This window comes from Tiliqua scincoides, chromosome 1 (assembly GCF_035046505.1).
Source record: "Tiliqua scincoides isolate rTilSci1 chromosome 1, rTilSci1.hap2, whole genome shotgun sequence".
Classification (NCBI taxonomy): domain Eukaryota; kingdom Metazoa; phylum Chordata; class Lepidosauria; order Squamata; family Scincidae; genus Tiliqua; species Tiliqua scincoides.
The window spans coordinates 180,577,663-180,603,563 of record NC_089821.1 but is presented as its reverse complement, the minus strand read 5'-3'; the positions used below and the strand labels follow the sequence as shown (position 1 = coordinate 180,603,563).

Below are 25,901 nucleotides of genomic sequence, written 5' to 3'. Positions count from 1 at the left end.
CAGAGGTATGATTAAACAAGCAACGTCTACCAGCAGCAGATTGGCGTTTAGGGATGTCTTGCTGTCAATAAACCAACCCAGAATCTCCATCTTGTGTCTTAGCAGCCCTCACTGTGTACTTTCACATGGATATCGCATTGATTGCAGCTGCCTTATACCAAAAGCACTCCCCCAATTTGCAATTCACAAAGACAAGCATAAGATTTAATTATAGGGCATGTAGCAAATGTTCAAAAAGTCTTGCCTACAGGTTTCATCAGCCCATTTTTAAGAGGCAAACGCACTGAGCTGTTTTTCAGGAACTGAACAGATTGATTGGAGGGCACTGCTCCAAAACGGCAAGCTCATCAACAGCACCCGTTTTAAAGATGATACCTATATGAACCACAGACAGCTAATTGTACAAGAAATACACTTAATTTGTTCACAAAACTAACCTCTAATGGCTGACAAAAAGTGTTTGGAAATCAGCTAGCATATTGCTCAATACATTTTCCACCCTCCCCATGCCCCAAATACTGAAATATGTGGCACATTCCAACTAATTGAACATCTGCTTACAGACATCAGCATCTCTCCTGAGATGCTGATAACAAAGCAGTTGTTATGGCAAATAGCCACTGAGTCACTGATTTGGCCACTGGCCACTGATTTTCTCAGGCCCTCAGCATAGCCCCTTAACAAAGCATTGCTCCAATAATCCAGGCGTGTGTCTCCGGCCAGTAAATGACGTGCTGGGAAAACTGCATGAATCTGTATTGCTTCAGCCTGCTCTCTAAGTTTGTGTTCGTTGTTTTTAAAACGCTCTTGCCCAATGCAGACTTTATCCTACTGGTAGTACTGTCTTCGTTTGGCTTCCTGGCTTGTGTTTTTATTTTGTTTTGTCCTGTTGTTCACCATCCCATATGCTTATAATGGAAAAAAGGTAGAACGCACATCCTTTAATTAACAAAAAAATTTGAAAGTGAAGTATATCAGTAGTTTCATATTCTAGCATTGTAGAACATTGGAGGTGGAGAAGGATTTGAAAGATCATCTAGTCCTCCCCTGTACTTTGTGAGTAATCTGAATAGTGCTTGAAGGGTGTTTATGTAACCTATTGTCTCAATACAGGAGTCTCCAAACTTTTCAGTACAAGAGCCACATTGTATGTTTTACACACTTTCGTGGGCCAAAATCATTTTTAGAAATGAAATTTAAATGAATGAATAAGTTTTATTTGGATCTTTTTTTGTAATCATCATGATGCGATTCATAACAAGAGAAATGTGACAATTACAAAGAAACAATGCCATGCTTCAACTGAGAAATGATGTACAATGAGTAAAAATGTCAAACAGCAAAAAAATTGCAATGAAAAATATTTTAAGTTGATGCGGGTCGGATAAAATCTTGTGGGGGGCCAGATGTGGCCTCCAGGCTGTAGTTTGGAGATCCCCATGTTAATCTATTCCATAGGTTCACAGTACAGCCAGTGGACAAACAGGTCTTTTGGTGCAATATAGAGAAGCACCTCAAGCCTCACTGGAGCATTCTGCACCTTCCAGTTGTCACCACACTAGATGTTCTCAGCCCTGCTTTGTACTTCTTCATGCTTTCTACTTCCCAAGAGGGTGGAGGTCTTGGCCAGGCTGTTGCCCATGAGCCAAGGAGACACTCTCTAAAGCAAGAATATTGTAATCACTATTGTAATCATCGCTTCCCCCAAGGGATTCTCATACATGAATCTATCTTGTCTAGTTTGTTCCAGTGCTCAACAAAAGAGCTATGCATTAAAGAACTTGAACACAAAGATACATTTACCTTTGAAATACTTATGAGCTTACAGCATGCAGTTATTGGGAGGTGAATGTAGATCTTGCAATTAACAATGAATGCTACATTTACAGGAAAAAAATATGAGGCATAATTCAGCCAAAAGGAAGCATGCTTAAATTCTATTGATTTTGACAGGAGGGTGAACAACAGCCCTGCAAGATTGGTTGAATTGAGCGATAGTTATAACTTGTTCAAACCTACATAGCTAGGTGGAGATATGAATCCAAATGACCTGTGGAAGGCTCTTGCATATGACAGGGAAAGAGAGATCCTGATTGGATAGAGGCCTTCTCCAGCACTCTAGGACAGTGATTTTCAACCTTTTTCATCTTGCGGCGCACTGGCAAGGCACTAAAATGGTCAAGGCACACCATCAGCTTTTTGACAATTGACAAGGTACGCTGTGCTGTGTCATTGGGGGCTCACATCCCCCAGTGGTCCTATTGATAAATGACCCTCTCCCAAATTCCCGCGGCACAACTGGGAACCATTCACGGCACACCAGTGTGCCACAGCACAGTGGTTGAAAATGGCTGCTCTAGGAGAAGCTGCTCATGGAAGCTATTAAAGGCACAGACACCTTTCAAGGAAAGCTGTTGGTTGCATTAACCAGGACTCAGGCAGAACAAAGTCAACAGCTAAACAACTAACTGAAGGAACCACAAAAAGCAGCTTTTAAAAATAAAAGACTAGAATACAGGCAGTTAATAAGGCATATCTGCTTGTGTTTAACCTAACTAATTTTAAAATAAGGCTGCCAATGTAAAATCCTAAGCACTAATACTATATAAGTTCTGCAAGAACTAGATCCCAAATCTCTATTTATATCTGTGTGTACACAACACTTTCTTCACACCTGGTTATAACAGGTGTAGGTATTGAGTAATAAGTCAGTTTTTTCATTGTATGTTGTTTAAATATGGCTTGCTGCTACTGGAACTCTAATAAGGAAGCCTCTGCATTATACCAATGTGGCAGACCAGTGTTTCTCAACCAGTGGTACTTGAGGTATTGTCTGGTGGTACTCATGAGACCACTGGACACTTGCTGCCTGGCAGTGAGACAAGGAATGCGACACAACAAACCGCAGTAGGAGGCTCCAAAACATGTTTTTCTGTGCTTGAAAAAGCCCTCCTATCAACCCTGAGCCTCTTACTAGTGTTTGTTGTGTTGCATCTGGCCTCCCAGAAGTAACTGGCAAAGATGTCGTTGCCAGTTACTTCCAGTGGTTCTTCAAATAGGTGGACCATGTGAAGTGGCACAGCGGAGGACAAACATTGAGAAACGCTGTGGTAGGAAAGGGAAATAATAGAACCACTAACAGTATTCTACTGAGGATAACTCTGTCAATGGCAGCGATTTTCGCTAAGTGGGCATTTCCGTCATCAGATACAATAGACGGGAGCACCACTGCTAGAGAAAAGGTTCTAGCTCTACCAGAAAGCTTCCCAGAGGCATCCGACTGGCCACTGCTCAATATTACAGGATACTGTAATGCAGTGTTTCTCAAACTGTGGGTTGAGACCCACAAGGTGGTTCACGAGCAGATTTCAGGTGGGTTCCCATTCATTTCAATATTTTATTTTTAATATATTAAATGCTACCGTGGTATCTGACTACATTTGGGGAAATTTAACAGGCCACTGTGTATTATGCTTTTAATAATGAATAAATGGGACTTACTCCTGGGTAAGTATGGGTAGGAGTGCGTGCCTAGGGTTGTTTAAAAAGTTTCCCTGCTTGATGATGTCACTTCTGGTCATGACATAACTTCCAGTGGGTCCTGACAGATTCTCAATCTAAAAAGTGGGTCCTGGTGCTAAAAATTTAAGAACCACTGCTGTAATGTATACAGGGTCTGACCTAGCATGAATTTTAGGGGGAAAAGACAGCGGTTACAATTGGGCCACGAGACCGGAAAGGTAAACAGTTGGGCTATGGTACCAGTAGTCAGCGATGCTGAGATTGATGATACAAATTAGAAATATTTTTTGCTTCTTAGTTCTCGGAAATAAAATGCAAGACATCATGTCTGAAGGCACTGCTTCTAGAAGATCATCAAACAATTCATGATCAATGTACCTTTGGCACACTTTGTTTCATATTTCAGTCAACAAAAAGTCAACAATTTTAATGTTCATATGCATTCAACTATAACTGTTCACTCTAGGCTGCCAAATTACTAGCAGAGACTATTGAGAAAATGGTACATAAATGGGTAAAAAAACTGGCCACTGTCTGTCACATACAAACTCTTTCTCATTGCTAGAAGCTCTGATGTCATGGGCCGTTTCTACATTGTTGTAAATGCTAAAGGAAAGGCTCAGTGATGGAAAGTTGGCAGCAGGTACAGCGGGTAACAAGGGCAATGACAGCTGAGAGGTACAAGATGAAAAATCCTTATAGCATACCACAATATCTGAAGCAACCACATACATTTTTCACTGTGTGCAAACACTAAAATACTGCAGAACTGTGACTAATAGCAGTTCTTATGACCCAGGGAGAACATGAGCTAAATATTAGAAAGGGAGACAGAGATACTGAGCAAGTAGAAGGGGGCTAAAGACTGGGAAGATGGTAAGGTATATAGTGGAGCTAAAGGCTGTTTTACAGATTGCAAGTAAATAATGTGTACCCACCACCACAGTTAAATGTGGCTACACATGTGCACTCCACTATATGTAGACATGGAAGGGAAACTGCAATTATACACAAGCTAAGGAAATGATACTAATGTGTATACAAACATGTCAGTCTCTCTCTCACTCACTCACACAGGATTTGAAACTCTTACACTCTCTTAATCCATAATGCATGAACAGCCTTAAGGAGAGACAGAAAAAACTCCGCAATGAAACAGCTGAAGAAAAGGGATGCAGTGAGCTGAGAAAAACAGAACACGTACAAGAGAGATCAGGCTGATCACCGCGTTCTGTTATGCTTGCATGCAGTCACAGAATGGCTGGGTGGTGGAGATACAGAGGTCTTAAAGAAGAGAGGTCAGTGAAGAGGATGGACTGGACAGGGCAAAGATCTCACAAAAGGGTTCACTATGTGCTGTTGGCAGGAAACAAATAGATAGGTGGGTCAGTTCAACTCTGGGACAGGCCAAAAAGCCTGTCCCTTTTTGAGAGGCCAAGATGTCACAGACAGCAGTCTGACTGATGCACATGTTTTGTTCCAGTTCTTTCAGTGACCCCCCCCCCAAAAAAAAACTAAAGTGCATCGTATCAGAGTTTTTATATGAAAGGAGGGTGAGAGCAAAGGCTTACGCTTGCCAAATACGCACTCTTTTTTTAATTGTTCATCGTCTATTTTATCAGTAGCAGTAGAACCAGGAGCACTATAGAACAAACAAAAATGCAATAACCACTGAAATGTGCTGTTATCAACTTTCTCCACAAGCACAGCGTATGCAGCTCTTTCAACAGACAATTCATTTGTCAACCAGCTGAAACACATAAGGTAAGAATTTCTGCGTACCAAAGCGAATGCATTCAAAGTTTCCCCTGAAAGCACAATCAGTAGATTGTTAAGAAGAGCTGGCTGAAAGCAAATGTCCACATTAAACTGTTTATAGATGATGTTGAGTAGCCAGACAGGGATCCTGCAAATTCACAATTTAAACTGGCACATTCCAAAAACTATTTGTGTTCTCCCCTTCGTAACTAAAAAAACCAATTAGCTAAGACTTCTCAAAAGACAGCACAATCTTAGCAATGTCTACTCAGAAGCAAGCCGCACTTAGTGCATATGGCAGTGGTTCCAAAACTGTGAGCTATAGCTCTGATGATTCCTCACAAAAATCCGGCCACCTATACAATGAATATGATTGTAGCCCTAATGGGGAGCCATGGTCAGTGACCCAGTAAGTCAAGGGAGCCGCTAGTCAAAAAAGTTTGGGAACTGCTGGCGTATGTGATTGCAGCTTTAGAATACAGACATTTTGTTGGAAAGTGGAACAAAAGGTCAACATTTACTGAGGAATGTGGAGAAAGAAACATGTCTTTTCCACATATATTATGTTGTGCAGCCAGAAGCCATTCAAATTGTTTTCCATCATTATGTATTTAAATAGTGCTCAACACCATAATCACATTCATCTCTCATATTACCTTTCACTCTAGGATATAATGCCAGTGTCAGAGAGCTAATATCACTTGAACAACTGAGGTCTTTACAGAGACCCTTCTGCAGCAGTGGGTTGCCGTCAAGCCACTGTGCAGATTAGCCTCTTGCCACCTCCTCCCTGCCATTTGACATTAATTTCTGACAACTAAGAACAGGCGGCAAAGGGTGCCTGGATCCTGCTCCTCCCACTGCCAAATCTTCCAAATGAGTGCTGCCAGCAGTGGCAGCCCTCACCATATGACTGGCAATATGCACATTATACTGGAGAACTGCTCATTTCTATACACTATAGCTCATGTTGAAGAGTCAGCATTTGGTATAACAAAAGAGCAACAGTTATCAGAGATAAGATGCTATTAGCCAAAATCAAAGCATAAAAACTCATTGATGTTGTCACTGGCAACAGTCTCCTTTAATGCGGTTAATTTCATTGATTTTCTGATAGAAAACACTGTAAGTACTGCCTACTTTTTATAATTTACCAAAACCTATTTATTTTCAGTAACACCAGCCTCACAAAGAGATCACTTGCATAATTCTTGTTCCTGGAAGGGTTTCCAATTCAGTTTAGCAGAATATGCAGATCCATACAAACACAGGATAATTGCAGCCAAATGATTAAACCTATCTGGGCATCATACAGCAGGCAACAGTAGGGAACGGTTCTGAAGATAAAAATGTGATTGGTCCATCTATGTCAATACTGTCTATGCTACCTGGCAGCAGTACTCCAAGGATTCAGACAGAGTTTTTCTCAGTTCTACCTGGAGACAGAGACCAAACCTGAAACCTTGTGGATGATGACCAAGCTACATGCCCTGTCCTCTGTGAGTGAACCAGTGATAGGTCAATATTCGCTGATAAATTAAAATGCATGGGCTCAAGTAGTTGTGTGAATAAAAACCTTCTTAACACTATTCATACACATACTTGGCCAGTAATCCTCTATGCCATCAGTTGCCAAACTCACGATCAGTGCACTTGAAAAAAGCAGTCCCTGTTTGAATCGCAGCTTACTGTTCTGCCTCCAAATCACGTTCATGCCCAGTAGATCTGGGCACCAGGACACTCTGGCAGTCACGTCTGCCTGAACAGCCTGTTGCACAGCCTTCTGGGATGCTGGATCCCTTCTGGGACTCTGGGAGACAGCAACAGACTGTCTGGGCAGACATGACCCGAGTCGGAGTTTGGAAAGCCCTGCTCTATGTGGTGAAAACCAGGCACACCTTTCCTACCATACACAAATTGTAATGTGTAAAATACTTCACACAGATGTCTAAAGACATAGGTTGGCCTGTCCTGTCCCACCCCCCCACCACCACCTTTTGGTGGGATTTTTCTTCCATAGGCACTCCATGCAGAGGCTCAACTCACACATTATGTTACATGCATGGTGCCACTCCTTCATGTAAAGTGGATTGCCATCTTGGTAGGTATAAACACTGGGCCAATGGTTTTTATTTTTAGCAGGTATAATAAAATAGCAATTGTGACATAAGCTTAAAAAAAGAAACACTTGAGAAATCTTCCTACTAAAGAAAGGCAAAACAGTGCTGGCTGGCCAGAAAAAACAAAACAAGCCAAATACAAAAATGAATCTTTGCCACACCACCATGCTGAGTCACGAAGCCTTCAGTAAACAGTAGCAGTAATGGATCTGAGAACTAAAACCAATATTTAAAAATATCCCATTACAGAGTCCCTACAGCACATTTATTTCCATACCCTCCAACATGTACAGATGAAGGCAGAGATGCAAGTGCACTGGCTTCTGTTCAAGATCATTATTTCAACATTCCCCCATCTCTGCTTTCCCATTACACACTGCGGAAGGTTCTTCTGCCCCAACAGTATTATCTGCCCTGTGGCAGACTTTCTTACACTGACTTCTGTAAACTGGCCATACTTCTCCTTTTGCAGATCTATGCTATTGCTGGGGGGAAGGCCTGAAAGTGAGCCAACGTAGGATTCTATCTTCCATTTCACCCTTGCCATGCACGTCATAACTCTGCTCAGTTTCCTTGGTTGGGCTGGTGAAAGTCCACCAAAGCAGGGTAATCTTTTCTGCAGGCACATCAGTGTTCTGTCTGCAGAAAGAAGTTTAGGAGTTATGCCTGTTCTGCCCAGCAGGCATAACTTGAGGAAAGGAACACTCGGCAAGACTGTGATCTTCAGTAGTCTTACATGTAAGTAGGTTTTGCAGAAACCAATACAACTGACTTCCAAATAAATACCCTAGGGATCAGAGTGCCAGACCCATTAAATGTCAGAACCATAATCTGTAGTCTGATTTGTTTCAGTGCGAAGTGAATCTGTTTAAATTTAAGTACTCCTAACTAAGCAAGTTATATGAATAAAACATACAGACTGCATTAAATATGATGGGGGAGAGATTCATATTTTTATATACATCTAAAGCAGTGATTCCCAATCTTTCTGGCATTGTGACCCACCTCATCCTCTGAGGTGGGTCACTACACTGCTGGACAAAATTACTTACCATGTGCCTTTTCCAGGTTGCACTGGGCTAGCAACCCACTCTAATGACCTCTGCAGGCCTCAGAACGACTTGCAGAAGCATCCAAAAGCTACTTCTGGTCAAACAAAAAGTTATTTCCAAAAATTAGAAGTAGCTGTTGGGATGTTTCTGCAGGCTACTCTGAAGCCCACCGAGGTCAATAGATTTGGTCACTGGTGTGACCCAAAGAGGCCTCTGAAGGCTCCCAATGAGTCATTCTAGTCAACACCATCAGTGGGCTGGCACCCTCTGCTTTCGGAATGGCTTCAATTTGGACCCAAACATACCCAGGGGTGGGTGGAGGGGCCCAGCTCATGATATATGGGCTTGTGACCCACCAGTGGGTCGTGACCCACACTTTGGGAAACATGGCCTAAAATATATCTGAAGTATGTATCAGATTAGCACCCTAACAATGACCACATTATTTGCAAGTAGGGTCCATTCATTTCAACCTTGTTTACTTTGTTACAGAATGACTGAAGATCAGAGTTTTACTTCTATAAGTAACCAGCACAGCACAGAAATGGTTTGGTTTGCTTATGCTCAAAATACATGCAGCAACTGTGCAGAATAGGCAGGTTAACCTATATTTTTCTTACCTCCAAGATACACCACATTTCTGTATATGCAATAGATAAGTGAAAAGTGGATAACAAGGGTAGAATTGCTCTCTAATCATCCTATCAAGGCTTGAGAACAATTGTGTGGAGTGGCACCCTTGGAGGGGTGGTGAACAGATGAGCTCCCAGCCCATCTGCTGTGTGCTCTTGGTCATACTGTTACACTGGGGGCTCCAATCTTCTTCCACATTGGTGAGAGCAAGTTTGGAGAGGGTCACAGCAGCCTCCTCCTCCTTTCAGTGCTGTTAGAGGAAGAAGGTTTAAAAAAAAGAGCTACAGCAGCTCCAAATCACATCTTCCCATATTACAAAGACCTAAAAAGCAAGAAAAAGCTATCAACAACCCACCTCCTTCCCCTTATTTACAGTGAGTGTGATGAGCCAGCTTTCCAGGGTGGCAAATAGCCAATTTGCAGGGGGGTGGCGGTGCAAGATTCCCAGCATCCCCTGGTCCTGTTCATTTCAAAGAGAAGTGGCAAAGAGAAGGGAGGTTGCCTGTCAAGGTGCCTGTAAGTAAAGGGGGGGGGTGACAGAGGTGTGCCCGCTCATTCACCTGGCCACGCTCTCACTTCAGCCATGGAGAATGTATGTATGTGCATGACAGAGGCGGATGGGATTCATGTAGCACAGAGGTCTTTGGTTGCAAATGGATACACATGTTGGAATACGTTCCTAACTTACATTTGCTGCAATGCACATATATGGCCAAGGTACTAGAGCCAGTGCAGATCCCAATGCACGAGTATAGAACACAGCAGTTTCTACATGCACACACATTTTGTGCATTTCTGCAAAAGTACATGTGAGGACGAATTAGAAGGAAACCAAATAATCAGACATGCTAACCACAACGGAAAACTTCACATGAGTCTCACTGAAGTAAATGAGACTGAAGGTTCTCCTGATGCTTAATTACTATCTGTTTCAATGGAAGTAGGTGCAGTTAATTTTGCCTATATTGCCTCCCTATGCAGACATATTTATACCGTTTGGTTGTGCAAATCTCTGATTGAAACCTTCTGCTCCTTTCTAGTTGCAAGCAAAGACAAAATACCCAACGGCCTACCTACAGCTTCAAGATATCATTGGTATTGAAGATTCATTTGCTGTGCAGAAATTAAAGCTGATCCCCAAAGGTGCTTTGAGTACAACCTACTGTGCAGCCTCTTCCACAGACTTACACAAGCTCTACCAAAATAAACATTACAGTGGAAACAATCTGCAGATTGCCCTTTCCTTTGTACACAACATAAAATACCAAAACTCTGAAGTCTCCTCAGAAACACCAAACACTAGATGGATATGAGAAGTAAAATAGCAATCCAGCTCAGACTGCAAAAATCTGTGGATCGTTGTATTGCTTTGTCTCATTTGATATAGGTTATTATGCAGTTTGTTGGGTGCGTTTTTGAAATTGACATTTCTACAGGTGAAGTAAAATCAGTTGATTCCATTTGTTATGCATACAGAAAAGCCACAGCACACATGGAGATCCCTAATGGGAATAGTACAGAGATCTATCCCATCCAGTTGGATAACTCATACACTCATGAGCTCTATATATACAACTGGGCACTCAGGAAAAGGCGACTAACAAGAAAACAAGCTTCTGATTTTAGCAGGACTAAAGTCCCAGAAAGTGGGCACAGGATCATGCCTATTCGCTCTGACACAGAGACTCTGCAGTCTTGTACTTATTTGTAAATATGTGATGCAGATGAAACATTTTGGATTGCATTACTACACTACATTTGGATTGCATTACTACACCAAGCGCCAAGAACAAACCAACAGTGGAAAAGGGAGGGAAGGCATCTGTTATGCATGCTCAGCAACTGTGTGAATTCTGAAAAGATTCTATATTTACTTAGCAAGCTCCCACAATGGTTCATGAGTTGTTACTAGCAGTTTGCAGGCAGCTTCTGAGCACCCCTCATACACTCCAAGCCAAATTGTATTAATAGGTGCAGCTTTCATTGTGCAAACTGAACACAAATATTGACACAGCTAAACACTTTCCAGCAAATCTTCCAATGGGATCACAAGGTCCATAGATAAGGACATGTTGCACAAAATACAAAGGTCAGTAACAGCATTGCTGAAGCATAAGCAATATGCATTATAGAGAGCTCTCTGATCTCTCTTCCATTAGCAGAACATTTAGATTAACATTTATCCCCTAACAGCTTTCTTACAAATGTTAATGGCCATTTCAAATGGATATCAGATCAGATGCAAAATTAGCCATACCAAAAGAAAGCTTCTTGAACTATCAACACAAAGCATCCATGCCCTGCTATAGAAAACACATTTATAACATAATCCTAAACAAGCTACTCAGAAGTAAGTCCTGTTACATTCAGTGGAGTTTGCTCCCAGGAACATGTACAAAGCATTGCAGTTCAAATTTTATTTTTCATTTTTACAAGATTGACATAACTTCTAGCTCTCTGCATCCCACTTTGCTTACCTTAGAACCTTTGATATCATGTTCATACCAAGCTACAGTTTCTGCAAGAATCCCCATCTTAGTTCAAATGACATGAGTCAGCGAAAACACTGAAATATTCAGAGTTATTAAACCTATTTACAGTACATTCATTACCAAAACTCAATTCAATTTTTTTGCAAAGATTCAATGCAGTTCCTATTGTCAGAATCTATAATATAAAACAAGGGCTGTGAACTCTAATGGATACATTCCTTGGATAAAGCCATGCAGTGCCATCCTAACCACGTTCAGTCAGTGAATTGAATGGGACAGGCTTCAAGATCAGAGGGTGTGCACAGGATTCCAGCTATAGCTAGTGGAGACACATTTTGACAGGTGAGGCTGAAAGTTAAAAGCAGAAGTTTGGGACCATTTTGATTCTGGCAATACAAAATTAATATTAAGAGCAGTCTTTCCTTCCAGCCAGGAGTGGCAGCTTTTGTTTATTCGATTTTAAGTAATCTTATGTTGATTATTTGTTTATTATTTATTCGATTATTGTTTATTGTGTATTCGATTGATTATTTGTTTATTGTTTATTCGATTTTAAGTAATCTTATGACTCACTTTTACTGAGGTGTTTGTATTATGCAATGTAACTATTCAATCACTCTGAAGGAAGATTAAATCATCTCAGAATTTGTTACTCAGTAGATAACAACATAAACACTATATTCATCAATTTCACTATTATAAATTGAAACCACCAATAGCATAAGTATAAAGAATCAGACCAAGTCTTGGTTCTTATTTTATTTTTATTCCTCATTTTATGGCATTCTACTAGAATACAAGCAACCCATAAGCAAGTTTTTAATCCAATATCTATGTGTTTCGGTCTGATTTTCAGCCCATATTTTAGTCCTATTATTAAAAATATTGCTTCCTAACAGAGTAGCTATTTTATTGTTGCAGAACGATTTAAACTCCTTTAACAGCCCATGCCATTTAGGAATAGGAGTATTTGACTAAAATAAAATAAAGTGTGTTATTGTGTGTGTGAGACCCTGCTAACTGGGTAAGAGGGATTTTTTTCCTCTTTGATTTAGCCAGGGGAGAGTAACTGGCCCTCCTCACCCCAGCAGTGTCTTCTCTAGTGGCTGTCTGCTGGTGTTCTTTTGCATCTTTTTTGATGGTGAGCCCTTTTGGGACAGGGAGCAATGTGTTTTTTCTCTGTAAACCATTTTGTGAACTTTTCATTGAAAAGCAGTATAAAAATACCTTTAAAAATAATAATTCATTGCTACTACAGGTTGATGTAGGCTCATTTGATAAGAATACTCACAAATGTCAGACAGTGCAATGCACATCTACTTAGAAGTAAGCTCCATTGTGTTCAACAAGACGTAGGGCTCAATCCTATCCACTCTTACTTGGGAGTAAGCCCAATTGACTCCAATGGGATTTACTTCTGAGTAGACATGCATAGGATTGGGCTCTTAGGCTGCAATCCTATCCCCAAGTTCCTGGGAGTAAGCCCCATTGGCTCTAATGGGACTTACTTCTGAGTAGACATGCATAGGATGGGGCTGACAGGCTGCAATCCTATCCCCTTTCTTACCCATTGAATGGGACTTCCTTCTGAGTAGACATGCATGGGACTGGGCTCTGAGGCTGCCATCCTCTCCAAACTTCCCTGGGAGTAAGCCCCACTGACTCTAATGGGACTTCCTTCTGAGCAGACATGCGTCGGCTTGGGCACTTACTTCCAGGTCATCTTTCCCGCCCTCCTATTGAAACAGCTGCAGAACACAAGCCAAGCACAGGAGAATGGGGCTAGCGGGATCCTCCCGGACTGAAGAGCCAGACCCGCAATGACAACGCGCCTCGCAGGCAGCCCTCCGCCCAGCTGGTGCACGGAGAGGATAACCCGAGGCTGAGCAGCCCGGAGCCCCTGCGGGCTGCTGTGCGTGCCGCGGAGGAGGGAGGGAGCTTCTCCGGGACTGGACTGGCGCTGCCGCAGCTGCCGCGGTCCTGGAAGCGCAGGCTGGGCTCTTGCCACGGCCAGCTGCCCTCAGCCCTCCGCCCCCACCGAGCAAGGGGAGCGCGCGCCCGCCCGCGCTGGTCCAGCTCTCAGGTGAGGCTGGCGCAGGCGGGCGCCCTCTCCCCAGCCGCTGCCCCTCCACGGTCGGTCCGCTCCCTCGCCACTCACCGCCACGGAGCCCGAGGAGGATGCGACGAACACTCGGATGACCATCCTTCCTGCCCGCTCCTTCGCCGCCTGGCTCGGCACCGCCGTCCCAGGGCAGCTGAGGCAGGAGGCGGTTGAACGGCCGCCACCCCACAAAGATAAGCAGCCTCTGCCTCAGGCGAGCGGCAGGATTCAGAAGGTAAACCACGGGGAGGGGGCTGGGTTAAGGTGTGCGCGAGGCTGCCTGGGAACTGTAGTCTTTCAGGCTGCGCCGGGGAAGGAAGGTGCAGCGCGCTCCTTTTGGAGCCTGAGGCTGGTTCAGTGCTGCACGTGAGCAGCCCCCAGAAGGCTTCTTTGCACGTCTCAGCCGTAGCAGGTTGATAGATGTCCTCTTTTTCCAGGACAGGCCCTCCTTTATAGCCCCCTGGAAAAGCCCCCTGGAAAAGAACTTCAGTGTCCTCCCTGTGAGCAGGCAGCGCAGAGCCTTCTTGCAATGAGTGCATTATACGCAACAGGGCACAATCCTAACCAGGTCTACTCAGAAGTAAGTCCTATTGTGTTCAATGGGACTTACTCCCAGGAAAGTGAGGTTAGGATTGCAGCCACAGAGTTTTAAGTTTAATAAGTAATAGCATGTTTAACAGCCCAATCCTATCCACACTTTCCTGAGAGTAAGCCCCATTGACGCTAATGGGACTTACTTCTGAGTAGACACGCCTAGGATTGGGCTGCCAATTAACTACATGAAATCAATATACCAGTGTCTTTAGATTTTATTTTGTCATGTCCTACATTTTTTCTTGGATGTCCTACACTTTGGGGTGCCTTGTCCTCTTGGGCGGTTGTGACACCCTGGTCACCCTGGCCTGGAGCCCACCCAAATCATGTGATATGGGGAGAAAAATGGGGAACTTCCAGCATTTGGTCATGTTGCTATATGGCAAACACATAATCTTTGTCATGGTTGTTAAAATATTTATATACCGCTGTAAAACAGGAGTAGCTCAAAAAGCGGTTTACACTGTAAAATAAATCCAGAAATGGTTCCCTATCCCCAAAGGGCTCACAATTAAAACACACACACACTCACACACACAGAAGAGACACCAACAACAGCCACTGGAAAAGACACCATGCTGGGGTGAAGAGGGACTATATGTGTATACAGTGTATGTAAGTCCTAAAGTCACACAGAACTCTTTATTAGACAGCTGATTAACATCAGAAGTGGGCAAAAGTCATTCACTTGCCAACTTCTGGTGGGCATCCTAGTCCTGGCATTTGAGGTGGAAACTAGCTGGGCTTTCCCTCCTCAGAAAAGGGGAGTGGAGGAGGGTGGAGAGTGCCAGAGACTTCATGAAATGTCAAAATTAACTTTCTTGATTGCCAGAAATTGTTCACATGCCAGACACCCAAAGCTCATTCATTCTCATATCCTGAACCATATTCTGTTTCCTACTTTATCTACAGAACCAGGTGGATCTCCCTTCTACCATCTCACCCCCTGTGAGAAGATTAATAAAGGAGATGTCTGAATACTGGGCTACTTATATGTATGTGTACTACCTGTATGTGTACTACCCTTCTGAGATGTAGCAGCAACAACAGACATGGACAGCACAACAACACAGTGGACAACACACAGGCTGCAAGGAGAACCAGTAAGCTACAGAGTATGATCAACAGGCCAATCCTAACTAGCAGTCATGACAGCACAACAGACATTTCTCTGTTGTAAATGGTCATAGGGTGGCCATTTTGGAGCCGCAGCTGCAAACAGCACTGGTGTTGGTGGCCTCCTGCTGCTAGCAGCTACCCATGGGACTGCAAGCAACCTGACATGTGGGTGGGGAGAGGTCAGAGGAATGGGGCAGGCCAAGGCAGGGAAGAACAGAGGAGTTTCTGAGCAGGGAGGGGGAGGGCAGGGATGGATCTCAGTGGCAGCAATTTGCCCTGGGATGCTATCCCTGTTCCCTGTTCCCTTCCCTTTCCTTTACTCTCTTTGGTCAGCAAAATAGCTGGCGTAGATCCAATGAGGTTCATTGGGGTGTGAAGGTGTATCCTGAGGTAAAGGAACAAAAGTTCCCTGACCTTGAGGAGGCTTTGGTAACTGCCCCCCCCCCCCACTGCAGGATGCACTGCGTGCCCTGTTGGCCTAAGTGCCTAGGCACAGAGGGAGTTAATTAGAGTTGGGCTGTAATAAACATAGCTCTCCAGCCATAAATTCTCCAGTGAAAGCTCTGCAGAGGATAAACTGGACACATTCACCCAATGAATCAGTTAAATCTTTCCAATACACAAAAGTGGTGCAGGCAGCCTAGGAAGAAGACAATGAAATAATTATATGACAGAATTTTTAAGAAGTGAAATTGTACATCTTCACAAGCTATTATATCTTTCTTTCTCTCTCCTTTTGCACTCAGTTACAAAAGTTGGTTTCTGCATGACCAAGATGAAGTACAGCTCCCTGTTAACTCTGTTCTGTTAAAAAACAGTCTTACTTTATTTATAGTCTTGCTAGCAAAGCTTGCCAGAAATAAAACTTGGGTCCAAAGGAGAGGAAGCAAAAATACAGTCATGCAACAAGACTTTCCTGCCCCTTTCCTCCTCTTCACCCCCTACATGTCCCAAAAACCTGCTCCTGATTATTCGGGGGCCCTCCACAGCAAGGTAAGGTATGGCAGGGAGCTGCTGCAGCAGGAGACAGGTAGACACAGCACCTTGCACAACAGGTCACGTGACACAACACTGGGCATGCAAAGCCAATTCAGATGGATTGTAAAACAGCAAGGAAAATGTCAACTTAATAGCATGCTAAGAGGTATACAATTCCCTGCATTTTAAATTCCGCTGTATAATTACCATTACGTGAGTTTTTATCAAGTTGTGCAAGGCCTCTCCTGCCCAATTTCTGCACCCAGTCCAAAACGAATCCCTGACATTTCTAATTGTGCATTCATGTAATGGGTTTGAATTCATTTACTTCAGAGGAAGTTAAAGAATGTTCTGCCAGCCATGTTGGGTGAGTGTAAGATTTCAGCATTTCCGATTTTACATTTTAAATGTTTTGCTCCTTTTATCAATTTTTAAAGCCATCTCTCTTCCTTCCTTCATGTGTTTTTCAGAGTTTCCCTGTGGTTTGTAAATAATAACTCAAGAAGATGACTATGCATTCAAAGTACCTGACAGAACCACAATGAAGTCACTGGTTGGAATAGGAAAGCACAAGCCTGCAATTTCTCTGGAGTGAAGTGGGCTTCAGGTGAAACTTTATGACTACAAACCTTTATTATAAAGCAAACCTAAACCTATGTCATCTTGGTTGATATACAATTTGATAAATGCCCTTTTCTAAAAAATTTTATGTTATCATCATGAGCTCCAGTGGCTCGCAGCTGCGGGGCACAGAAAAAGACTGCCGCCACATTCTGCACACCCATGGCAGCCGCGGGCGGCACCTCAGGAGAAGGGGACTTTTGTCCCCTTCCCCCAGGTAAAGGGAGTAGCCCCGCAATGGGGCTACTCAATTCACCACCAACCAAAAGGTTGGCAGTGAGTTAAGAGCCTTTGTGTCAGGCACCGAGCCTGACTTGAAGGCTCTGGATCCGATGGAGCGTTGCTTCACCGGTCCCGCCTCCCTCCCTCCCTCCCCTTGGCATGCCTCCACCTGCCCTCTCCCTGCTTCCTGCCTCCCCTCCGCCCACTTCCCCCTCCCTAGAACTCTTCCTCCCTGCCTCCCCCCCACCCCTGCATTCCTCTCTGCTGCTCAGCAATCCGTGTGACCACCTAGTGGTGGAGGCTGGGCGCCCACCCGGCACTAGCCCAGCGCTGGGCTACCATGGATGCTCACATGGCATTAGAGCTCACAAACGTGCCGGGTGCGCTGAGCTGGGCTCTCAGTCACTTAAGAGAAACCTTTCTTACATCTCTGTACTTGGTAGAATAAAATGAACATTTTTAAAACTTGCAAAGGGATTTTGCAAGGGGAGGGCACACTATACCTACAGTGGGTATAGGAGTCACAGCCCAATCCTATGCATGTCTACTCAGAAGTAAGCCCCATTAGAGTCAACGGGGCTTACTCCCAGGAAAGTGGGGATAGGACTGGGCTGTAAGACCCTTATAAATTTATCAGGACTTAGTTCTGAGTAAACATGTATATGCCCTATATGTAGACTGTGTGTGTGCATACACATATATAACATTGTTGCATGGTTAATGACGTCTATAAACCATGCACTCACCCAAAGTTGTGTGCTGCAAAGATGTTTATTTTATGCTGCTTCTTCTGAAGCAATTACCTTAAGTGTCAATGAAATGTCAGATTTTGTAGTAGAGAAACCTAAGGGAAAGTTATTATAAAGCGAAAAGTTTCTGTACATGCAGTGATGGAATGAGCATCTCCCAGCAGAAATCGCTACTTGAATGACATTGCTGAAGATTCAGTAACAGAAAATTACAAAGGAGAAAAGACCAGGGTATGAGTTCCAGTTAGAACAAGTTGTATATTGGGTGGCCTCTATGGGTGGGGAGGAGGGTGGACTGGGTCTGTGACAGCACAGTTTTCCTTATCCAAATCTCCTTCCGGGATCGGATCCCTCAACACAGGTATGTGTGAACCTATGCTGGCAGTTTTGCTAATGCAGGTCCAAGTAGACCCGTCTGCACCTTGAAGGCTTAACCCACACAGCCACCCACTCACCCCCCCCCCCCCGAAAGAGAACAAAAGTTCCCCTACTCAGAGGAGACCTCTGGGACTGCCAACCCCACGATGTAGCACAAGGTGGAGGGGAAGCATAGGATTCCTCCTATGGAGGGGAGGAGATTCCCCTATGGAGGGGAAGCATAGGATTCTGCAGAAGCACACGTGGCCTCTGGGAAACCAAGTGCCTCACCGCGAGTTTAGCCTCAGTGCGAAGACAGGGAGAAGGCAAGTGGACCTCTGAGTTTTGGGAGAAGGAGAAGGAAGACTCTGAGTTGTGAAGAGGAAGACACGAGAAGGAGAAGGTAAGTGTACTCTTTCTCTTTGTCTTCTAACCTTAAATCAACCTTAGATCAACACTGAAATTTAGCTTTACCTTTAGCTTAGCTTTACCTAAGCTTTACCTAAGTTAGCACCTAATCTAACCAGAGGGAGGGAGTTTAAGGTCCATCAAGTTGGGGCACAGGAGCTAGGTGAGGGCAATAAAAATATACTGTCAATAATAATAATAATAATAAGTTCTGCCAGCCCAAAAAACTCTTAAACCAATGCAGTTTAAACTCAAATAAAAAGCAGCTTGAGGTTAAAAAATGGTCTAGCCTAAGAGAACTGAATTAGGAGGGTAAGAACCTAGGAAGTGCCCGGAAGGACCATGGGGAGACTTCCGGGGACGATCAGGCTTCGTCCCAACCTCAGGCGTGCAGCTCCTCAGCTGCCCGGGTGGGAAGTCTCGGGGCTGGAGGACGTCATCCTGGAGAGGAGGGAAACAATCCCCTAGGGGGGACCGCTTCTCCAGGGGACAGGCCCGTATCTGAACGCACTCAGGATACTCCTCAGTGGGAGGGGGGTCAGGGCTTCTTGTAGTGGGGGATTTGATTATTAGAAATATAAAGAGGGGGGTTTGCGATGGATGTGAGGACCGCATGGTGACTTGCCTGCCTGGTGCAAAGGTTGCGGACATCACCTCGTCTAGACAGGCTGATAGACAGTGCTGGGGAGGAGGTAGCGGTTGTGGTGCATGTCGGCACCATGGGCAAGTGTAGCCGGGAGATCCTGGAGGCCAAATTTAGGCTATTAGGTAGGAAGCTGAAAGCCAGGACCTCAAAGGTAGCGTTCTCTGAAGTGCTACCTGTTCCACGGGCAGGGCCAGCTAGGCAGGCAGAGATCAGGGGTCTCAATGCGTGGATGAGACGGTGGTGTAGGGCGGAGGGGTTTAGATTCGTTAGGCACTGGGGAACATTTTGGGACAAGCAGGGCCTGTACAAGAGGGACGGGCTTCACTTGAACCAGAATGGAACCAGGCTGCTGGCACATAACATTAAAAAGGTGGCAGAGCAGCTTTTAAACTGATCCCTGGGGGAGTGCCGACAGGAGCCGAGGGGCATCCGGTTCGGAACTCCTCATCCCTATGGGATGTGAGGATGTGAGGACCCATCCCTATGGGATGAGGATGGGGAGGTTAGAGAACAAGGTAAAGGCAGAATAAGAGAAGAAATTGGGAATGGTAGCATGATGGGATGTGATAGATGATTTGGCACAGTGAGAGGATGCGGGGACAAAGGAGTGAATAAGCAGCCCATCCTGGGGCATTCCATGTACAAATGCTTTTATGCAAATGCCCGAAGTCTACGAGCAAAGGTGGGAGAACTGGAATACCTGGTGACTAGGGAAAACATTGACATAGTGGGCATAACGGAAACCTGGTGGAATGCGGAAGATCAGTGGGATACCACAATCCCGGGCTATAAACTCTACAGGAGGGACAAGGAGGGGCGTGTTGGAGGTGGCGTGGCCGTTTACGTTAAGGAAAGGATAGAATCCAGCAAAGTAGAGATTGAAGGCGGGTCCGACTCCACCATAGAATCTCTGTGGGTTAAATTACCAGGCCTGAGGAGTGATGTAATACTGGGGGTGTACTATCGTCCTCCAGACCAGAAATCAGAAGGGGACCTTGAAATGCGGAAACAGATCAGGGAGGTCATGGGGGACTTCAATTATCCTCATATAGACTGGGTCAATTTGTGTTCTGGTCACGAAAAGGAGACTGGATTCCTTGACATGTTAAATGACTGTGCCTTAGAGCAGCTAGTCATGGAGCCCACCAGAGGACAGGTAACTCTGGATTTAATATTGTGCGGTACTCAGGACCTGGTTAGAGACGTCAATGTTACGGAGCTGTTGGCGAACACTGATCATGCTGTGATCCGTTTCGACATGCACGTCGGGGGAAGAACACCGGGCAAATCTCTCACAAAAACCCTTGACTTCCGATGAGCAGACTTCCCTCAAATGAGGAGGCTGGTTAGAAGGATGTTGAAAGGGAAGGTAAAAAGAGTCCAATCTCTTCAGAGTGCATGGAGGCTGCTTAAAACAACAGTAATAGAGGCCTAGTGGAAGTGTTTACCACAAAGGAAGAAGGGCTCCACTAAGTCCAGGAGGATGCCCACATGGCTAACCAGCCACGTTAGAGAGGCTGTAACGGGCAAGGAAGCTTCCTTCTGTAAATGGAAGTCTTGCCCTAATGAAGAGAATAAAAAGGAACATAAACTGTGGCAAAAGAAATGTAAGAAGGTGATACGGGAGGCCAAGCGAGACTATGAGGAATGCATGGCCAGCAGCATTAAGGGGAATAATAAAAGCTTCTTCAAATATGTTAGAAGCAGGAAACCCACCAGAGAAGTGGTTGGCCCTCTGGATGGTGAGGGAGGGAAAGGGGCGATAAAAGGAGACTTAGAGATGGCAGGGGGCCATCCCCTGGGGGCCATCCCCTGGGGGCTGGGGATAAGAATAGGCCCTCAGTTTGGCTGTACTTGTCGTAAGAGGCGACTAAACAGCCACCGGGTAGATGGGGCTCGTCAGCCTGGGAAGGCAGCTCATCTGAGAGAAGGAAAACTCTGATCCCAAACCTCCACTGCCTTGTGGCTACATCCAGTTATGGAAGAGGCTTCAGGAGTCAACCTCGAGGCAAAATCCGGAGCCGGAGTCCCTGAGGCAGTTCATGGCTGAACACAGTCATGTTCTGGCAACTCCTGCGACACCGCTGGAACCAACCGTATTGGCCTCTGCCTTTCCATTGGACCATTTCAGCGACGTGGAGAGGGGGGATTTGCTGCATGGGTAACAGCCTATCCTCCATACCTACTTTACCCAGGCTTCGCGCACTGGAGAGGACACTCTGTTCCAGAACCACCATTCAGAGCATGACACCATAGTCTTCCGAGACTGAAGGATGCCAGCTCAGAGATGGCAGAGAAATTAAATGAGTTCTTTGCATCTGTCTTCACAGCAGAAAACCTTGGGCAGATACCGCTGCCGAACGGCCCCTCCTGACCAAAGAATTAAGTCAGACAGAGGTTGAAAGAAAAGATGTTTCAGACCGCATTGATAAATTAAAGATCAATAAGTCACCAGGCCCTGATGGCATCCACCCAAGAGTTATTAAGGAATTAAAGAATGAAGTTGCAGATCTCTTGACTAAAATATGCAACCTGTTCCTAAAAACGGCCACGGTGCCAGAGGATTGGAGGATAGCAAATGTCATACCAATGTTTAAAAAGGGAAAGAGGGGGTACCCGGGAAACTATAGGCCGGTCAGCCTAACATCTATACCGGTTAAGATGGTGGAATACCTCATCAAAGATAGAATCTCAAAACACATAGACGAACAGGACTTGCTGAGGGAGAATCAGCATGGCTTCTGTAAGGGTAAATCTTGCCTCACAAACCTTTTAGAATTCTTTGAAAAGGTCAACAGGCATGTGGATGGGGGAGAACCCGTGGACCTTATATATCTAGACTTTCAGAAGACGTTTGACACGGTCCCTCACCAAAGGCTACTGAAAAAAAACTCCACAGTCAGGGAATTAGAAGGCAGGTCCTTTCCTGGATTGAGACCTGGTTGAAGACCAGGAAACAGAGAGTGAGTGTCAATGGGCAATTTTCATAATGGAGAGAGATGAAAAGCGGTGTGCCCCAAGGATCTGTCCTGGGACCGGTGCTTTTCAACCTCTTCATAAATGACCTGGAGACAGGGGTGAGCAGTGAGGTGGCAAAGTTTGCAGACAACACCAAACTTTTCTGAGTGGTGAAGACCAGAAATGATTGTGAGGAGCTCCAGAAGGGTCTCTCCAAACTGGCAGAATGGGCAGCAAAATGGCAGATGGTTTTCAATGTAAGTAAGTGTAAAGTCATGCACATTGGGGCAAAAAATCAAAACTTCACATATAGGCTAATGGGTTCTGAACTGTCTGTGACAGATCAGGAGAGAGATCTTGGGGTGGTGGTGGACAGGTCGATGAAAGTGTCGACCCAATGTGCGGAGGCAGTAAAGAAGGCCAATTCTATGCTTGGGATCATTAGAAAAGGTATTGAGAACAAAACGGCTAATATTATAATGCCGTTGTACAAATCAATGGTAAGCCCACAGCTGGAGTATTGTGTCCAGTTCTGGTCGCCACATCTCAAAAAGGATATAGTAGAAATGGAAAAGGTGCAAAAGAGAGCGACTAAGATGATTACTGGGCTGGGGCACCTTCCTTATCAGGAAAGGCTATAGCATTTGGGTCTCTTCAACCTAGAAAAGAGACGCCTGAGGGGGGACATGATTGAGACATACAGAATTATGCAGGGGATGGACAGAGTGGATAGGGAGATGTTCTTTACACTCTCACATAACACCAGAACCAGGGACATCCACTAAAATTGAGTGTTGGGAGAGTTAGAACAGACAAAAGAAAATATTTCTTTACTCAGCGTGTGGTTGCTCTGTGGAACTCTTTGCCACAGGATGTGGTGACGGCGACTGGCCTGGATGCCTTTAAAAGGGGATTGGACAAGTTTCTGGAGGTAAAATCCATTATGAGTTACAAACCATGATGTGTATGTGCAACCTCCTGATTTTAGAAATGGGCTAAGTCAGAATGCCAATGCAAGGGAGGGCACCAGGATGCAGGTCTCTTGTTATCTGGTGTGCTCCCTGGGGCATTTGGTGGGCCGCTGTGAGATACAGGAAGCTGGACTAGATGGCCTATGGCCTGATCCAGTGGGGCTGTTCTTATGTTCTTATGATTGGACTGAAAGAGTATGTTAAGATTTTGTGTGTGTGTTGGGGGGGGGGGGTTGGTTGTTTATTGGCAGTGATGCCTCTTCTAGCAGCCACAGTTCCGATATTATGGCTTTTTGATATTTTTCTTCCTGTCAGTGGATTATTATGATTTCTCATGATAATTAGCAATAAATAGTAACTGAAATGCAGAAGGATTAGAACTAACATTAAAATGAAAACCTAAAGTTTGAAAAACAGAATGTTATGCCAGCCAAAGAGGCAGGATAAAACTATGAGGAAGAGATGACTGAGCCATTGAGTTCCATAGTGTCCACCCCTGTGGTCTATGACTCTCCAAGTCATCAGATGGAATTGCCTTTTGTAGCCCTGCTACCTTAACAGTAATCAAAGGCCACCCCACTCAGAAATGTGTGGATATCCTAGGGCATGTCTTTCAGTGCAAGTCTAACTCAATTGCATGTACAGCAGGGAATGAGCTGCAATTTAAAGCTCAAAGGTGGATGAACTTTTTGGTTCCCAGTCCGTTCTTTCTATACTACCTAATCTGTCCCTCAAGGTCACTTTTGCCACAGCTAGACTCTGTTATTGCAAGTGAACCTGTTGGGAGAAACGTTGCTGGGGGATGAGCTGCAGGGTGGAAAGCAGTGCTAAGGACCATAAAGTGTCCCCACCACTACCTGATTTAGATGTCATTCTGCACATTTAAAGACATCAGTCTACGACCAACGCATACAGTTTGGTCCTGAATTTCAGACTCATGTGCAAAGCATATGCTCTACACAGTTGTGTCACACTATCCCACCCAAAAAAATTATACCTATAATTTATTCTACTGGTGCTTTGTTCTTTCTTCAACCTGTCAACTTTTATTTCTGCAGGTTGATGGGAAGGGGGAGGAATACCAGTTTTAAGGTAATTGCTTATGAGTAATCATTATTTTTTCCTCATTGCATGTGTGTTTACCCCTGAAAAGCTTCAAGTTATTCTCTGGGTAGAAAGCAATTGGCTTGAAAGGTTGTATTTAGAGTCTGATATACTGGATTAGAAATGTAAGCCAGTTATGTAACAAGATTAATCTTAGACCAGAAACTTGAACAACTCTGTTTGGTTTTCTGTATATTAGTAACCATTTTGTTCAAAGGAAGGGTCAGGGGAATCATATAATCTTTAACTGGAACGTTGGGTCCTCTCTGTATAAAATAAGAGCCTCCCCACCTTCTTTTTATTCTTCAAAGAGAGATCTGAGTGGTAACATTATGTTCTTCCCCTGAAAGAATCCACAGTATTTTCCACTTCGGAATCAATTATCACATTAGAAGACTTAAGGCCCAATCCTGTCCTCATGATATGTTGTCACATCTCTGCATATTGCTAACAAAATGGTAATTCTGCTGGTGTAGAAATCTACCTGCCAACAGATGCTCCATGGACAACTGGTACAATATGGGAAAACACCATACCAACTCACTGGTGGAGAGGCCAAGTCAGGGAGGAGATTGGTTTTGAAGTAGGAGGGCATGAGAAGGATGAGAAGTTGACATACACCACATCCTAACCCCCTTTCAGGCAATGGACAACCCCTCAACACTGGAAAAACATTATGCCAATGATAGAGCTGACATAGGTAGGATAACCCCATAACGAACACTAGGAAAGGGAGGAAACCGCAGAAAATTGCACCTCCTGCCGCACCTCTGCCCCACCCACATTCCTATGTTGGAGCATTGGCTGCCAAATGTACTCTGTATCTTATCACAGGACACCAACCCTAGTACTAAAGCCCTTGTCAGGAAGTCTGTGCACAATCCTAAGTGCATGTTTGCATTTAAAGCATGTTTGTGCCGCCCTGTGAGTAAGCTGCACCAGCGCACGGAGGTGCGCCAACCCGCAGAGACCAGATCCAGTCTCCGCAGTGCAGTGGCAGATGGTCGCGCCAACCAAGCTTGGCCAGTGCAGAGGACCCAACAGTTATGCCGGATCCTAGCCCCCATTACCAGGCAGTGTGGAGTGGCTCCTGACTGCTCCTCATCAGGTGGCAAAGATTTGAGTAGACCCATTGGGGCTGTTGTGGCTCTCCCTGGGATAAGGGGAAAAGTTTCCCCTTGCTCCTGGCTGAGCCACAGTTTGTCCCAAACTTGCACTGGATACAGTGCAGGCCCACCAGCCTGCCTGTTCCATCGAAAGTTAGAATTGCGCTGTATGTTGCAGATGGTCAGCACAGGGCTATATCTCTCCCATCTTTCAAAGGGAAGTTTTAGAATTTCAGCACATAAAAGGGAGCACTTTGCATAAACAACATTTTGTCCTTCTAAACATGTATGGCAAGATATTATGTTAACTCTTGTCTTTCCAGAATTCCTGTTGTTGCTTTGTTGGTAGGTAGAGCAGCTGTTCCCAAACGTTACTCTGTGGAGCACTTG

The 25,901-nt window shown here is 44.6% G+C and overlaps 1 protein-coding gene across 2 annotated transcripts in view; it reads right to left on the bottom strand.

The window, feature by feature from the left end:
• Nucleotides 1-13,896, bottom strand: part of SH3BGRL2 (SH3 domain binding glutamate rich protein like 2) — a 34,129-nt gene extending 20,233 nt beyond the window's left edge. The window contains exon 1 of one of the 2 annotated variants that reach the window (XM_066609741.1): nt 13,736-13,896. In XM_066609741.1, coding sequence (XP_066465838.1) covers nt 13,736-13,780 — 45 coding nt within the window. In that variant the 5' untranslated portion in view covers nt 13,781-13,896. Of the gene's footprint in view, nt 1-11,562; nt 11,626-13,735 lie in introns of those variants that run through there. The other variant, XM_066609732.1, reaches the window with a different exon arrangement.
• Between the last annotated feature and the right edge of the window lie 12,005 nt (nt 13,897-25,901).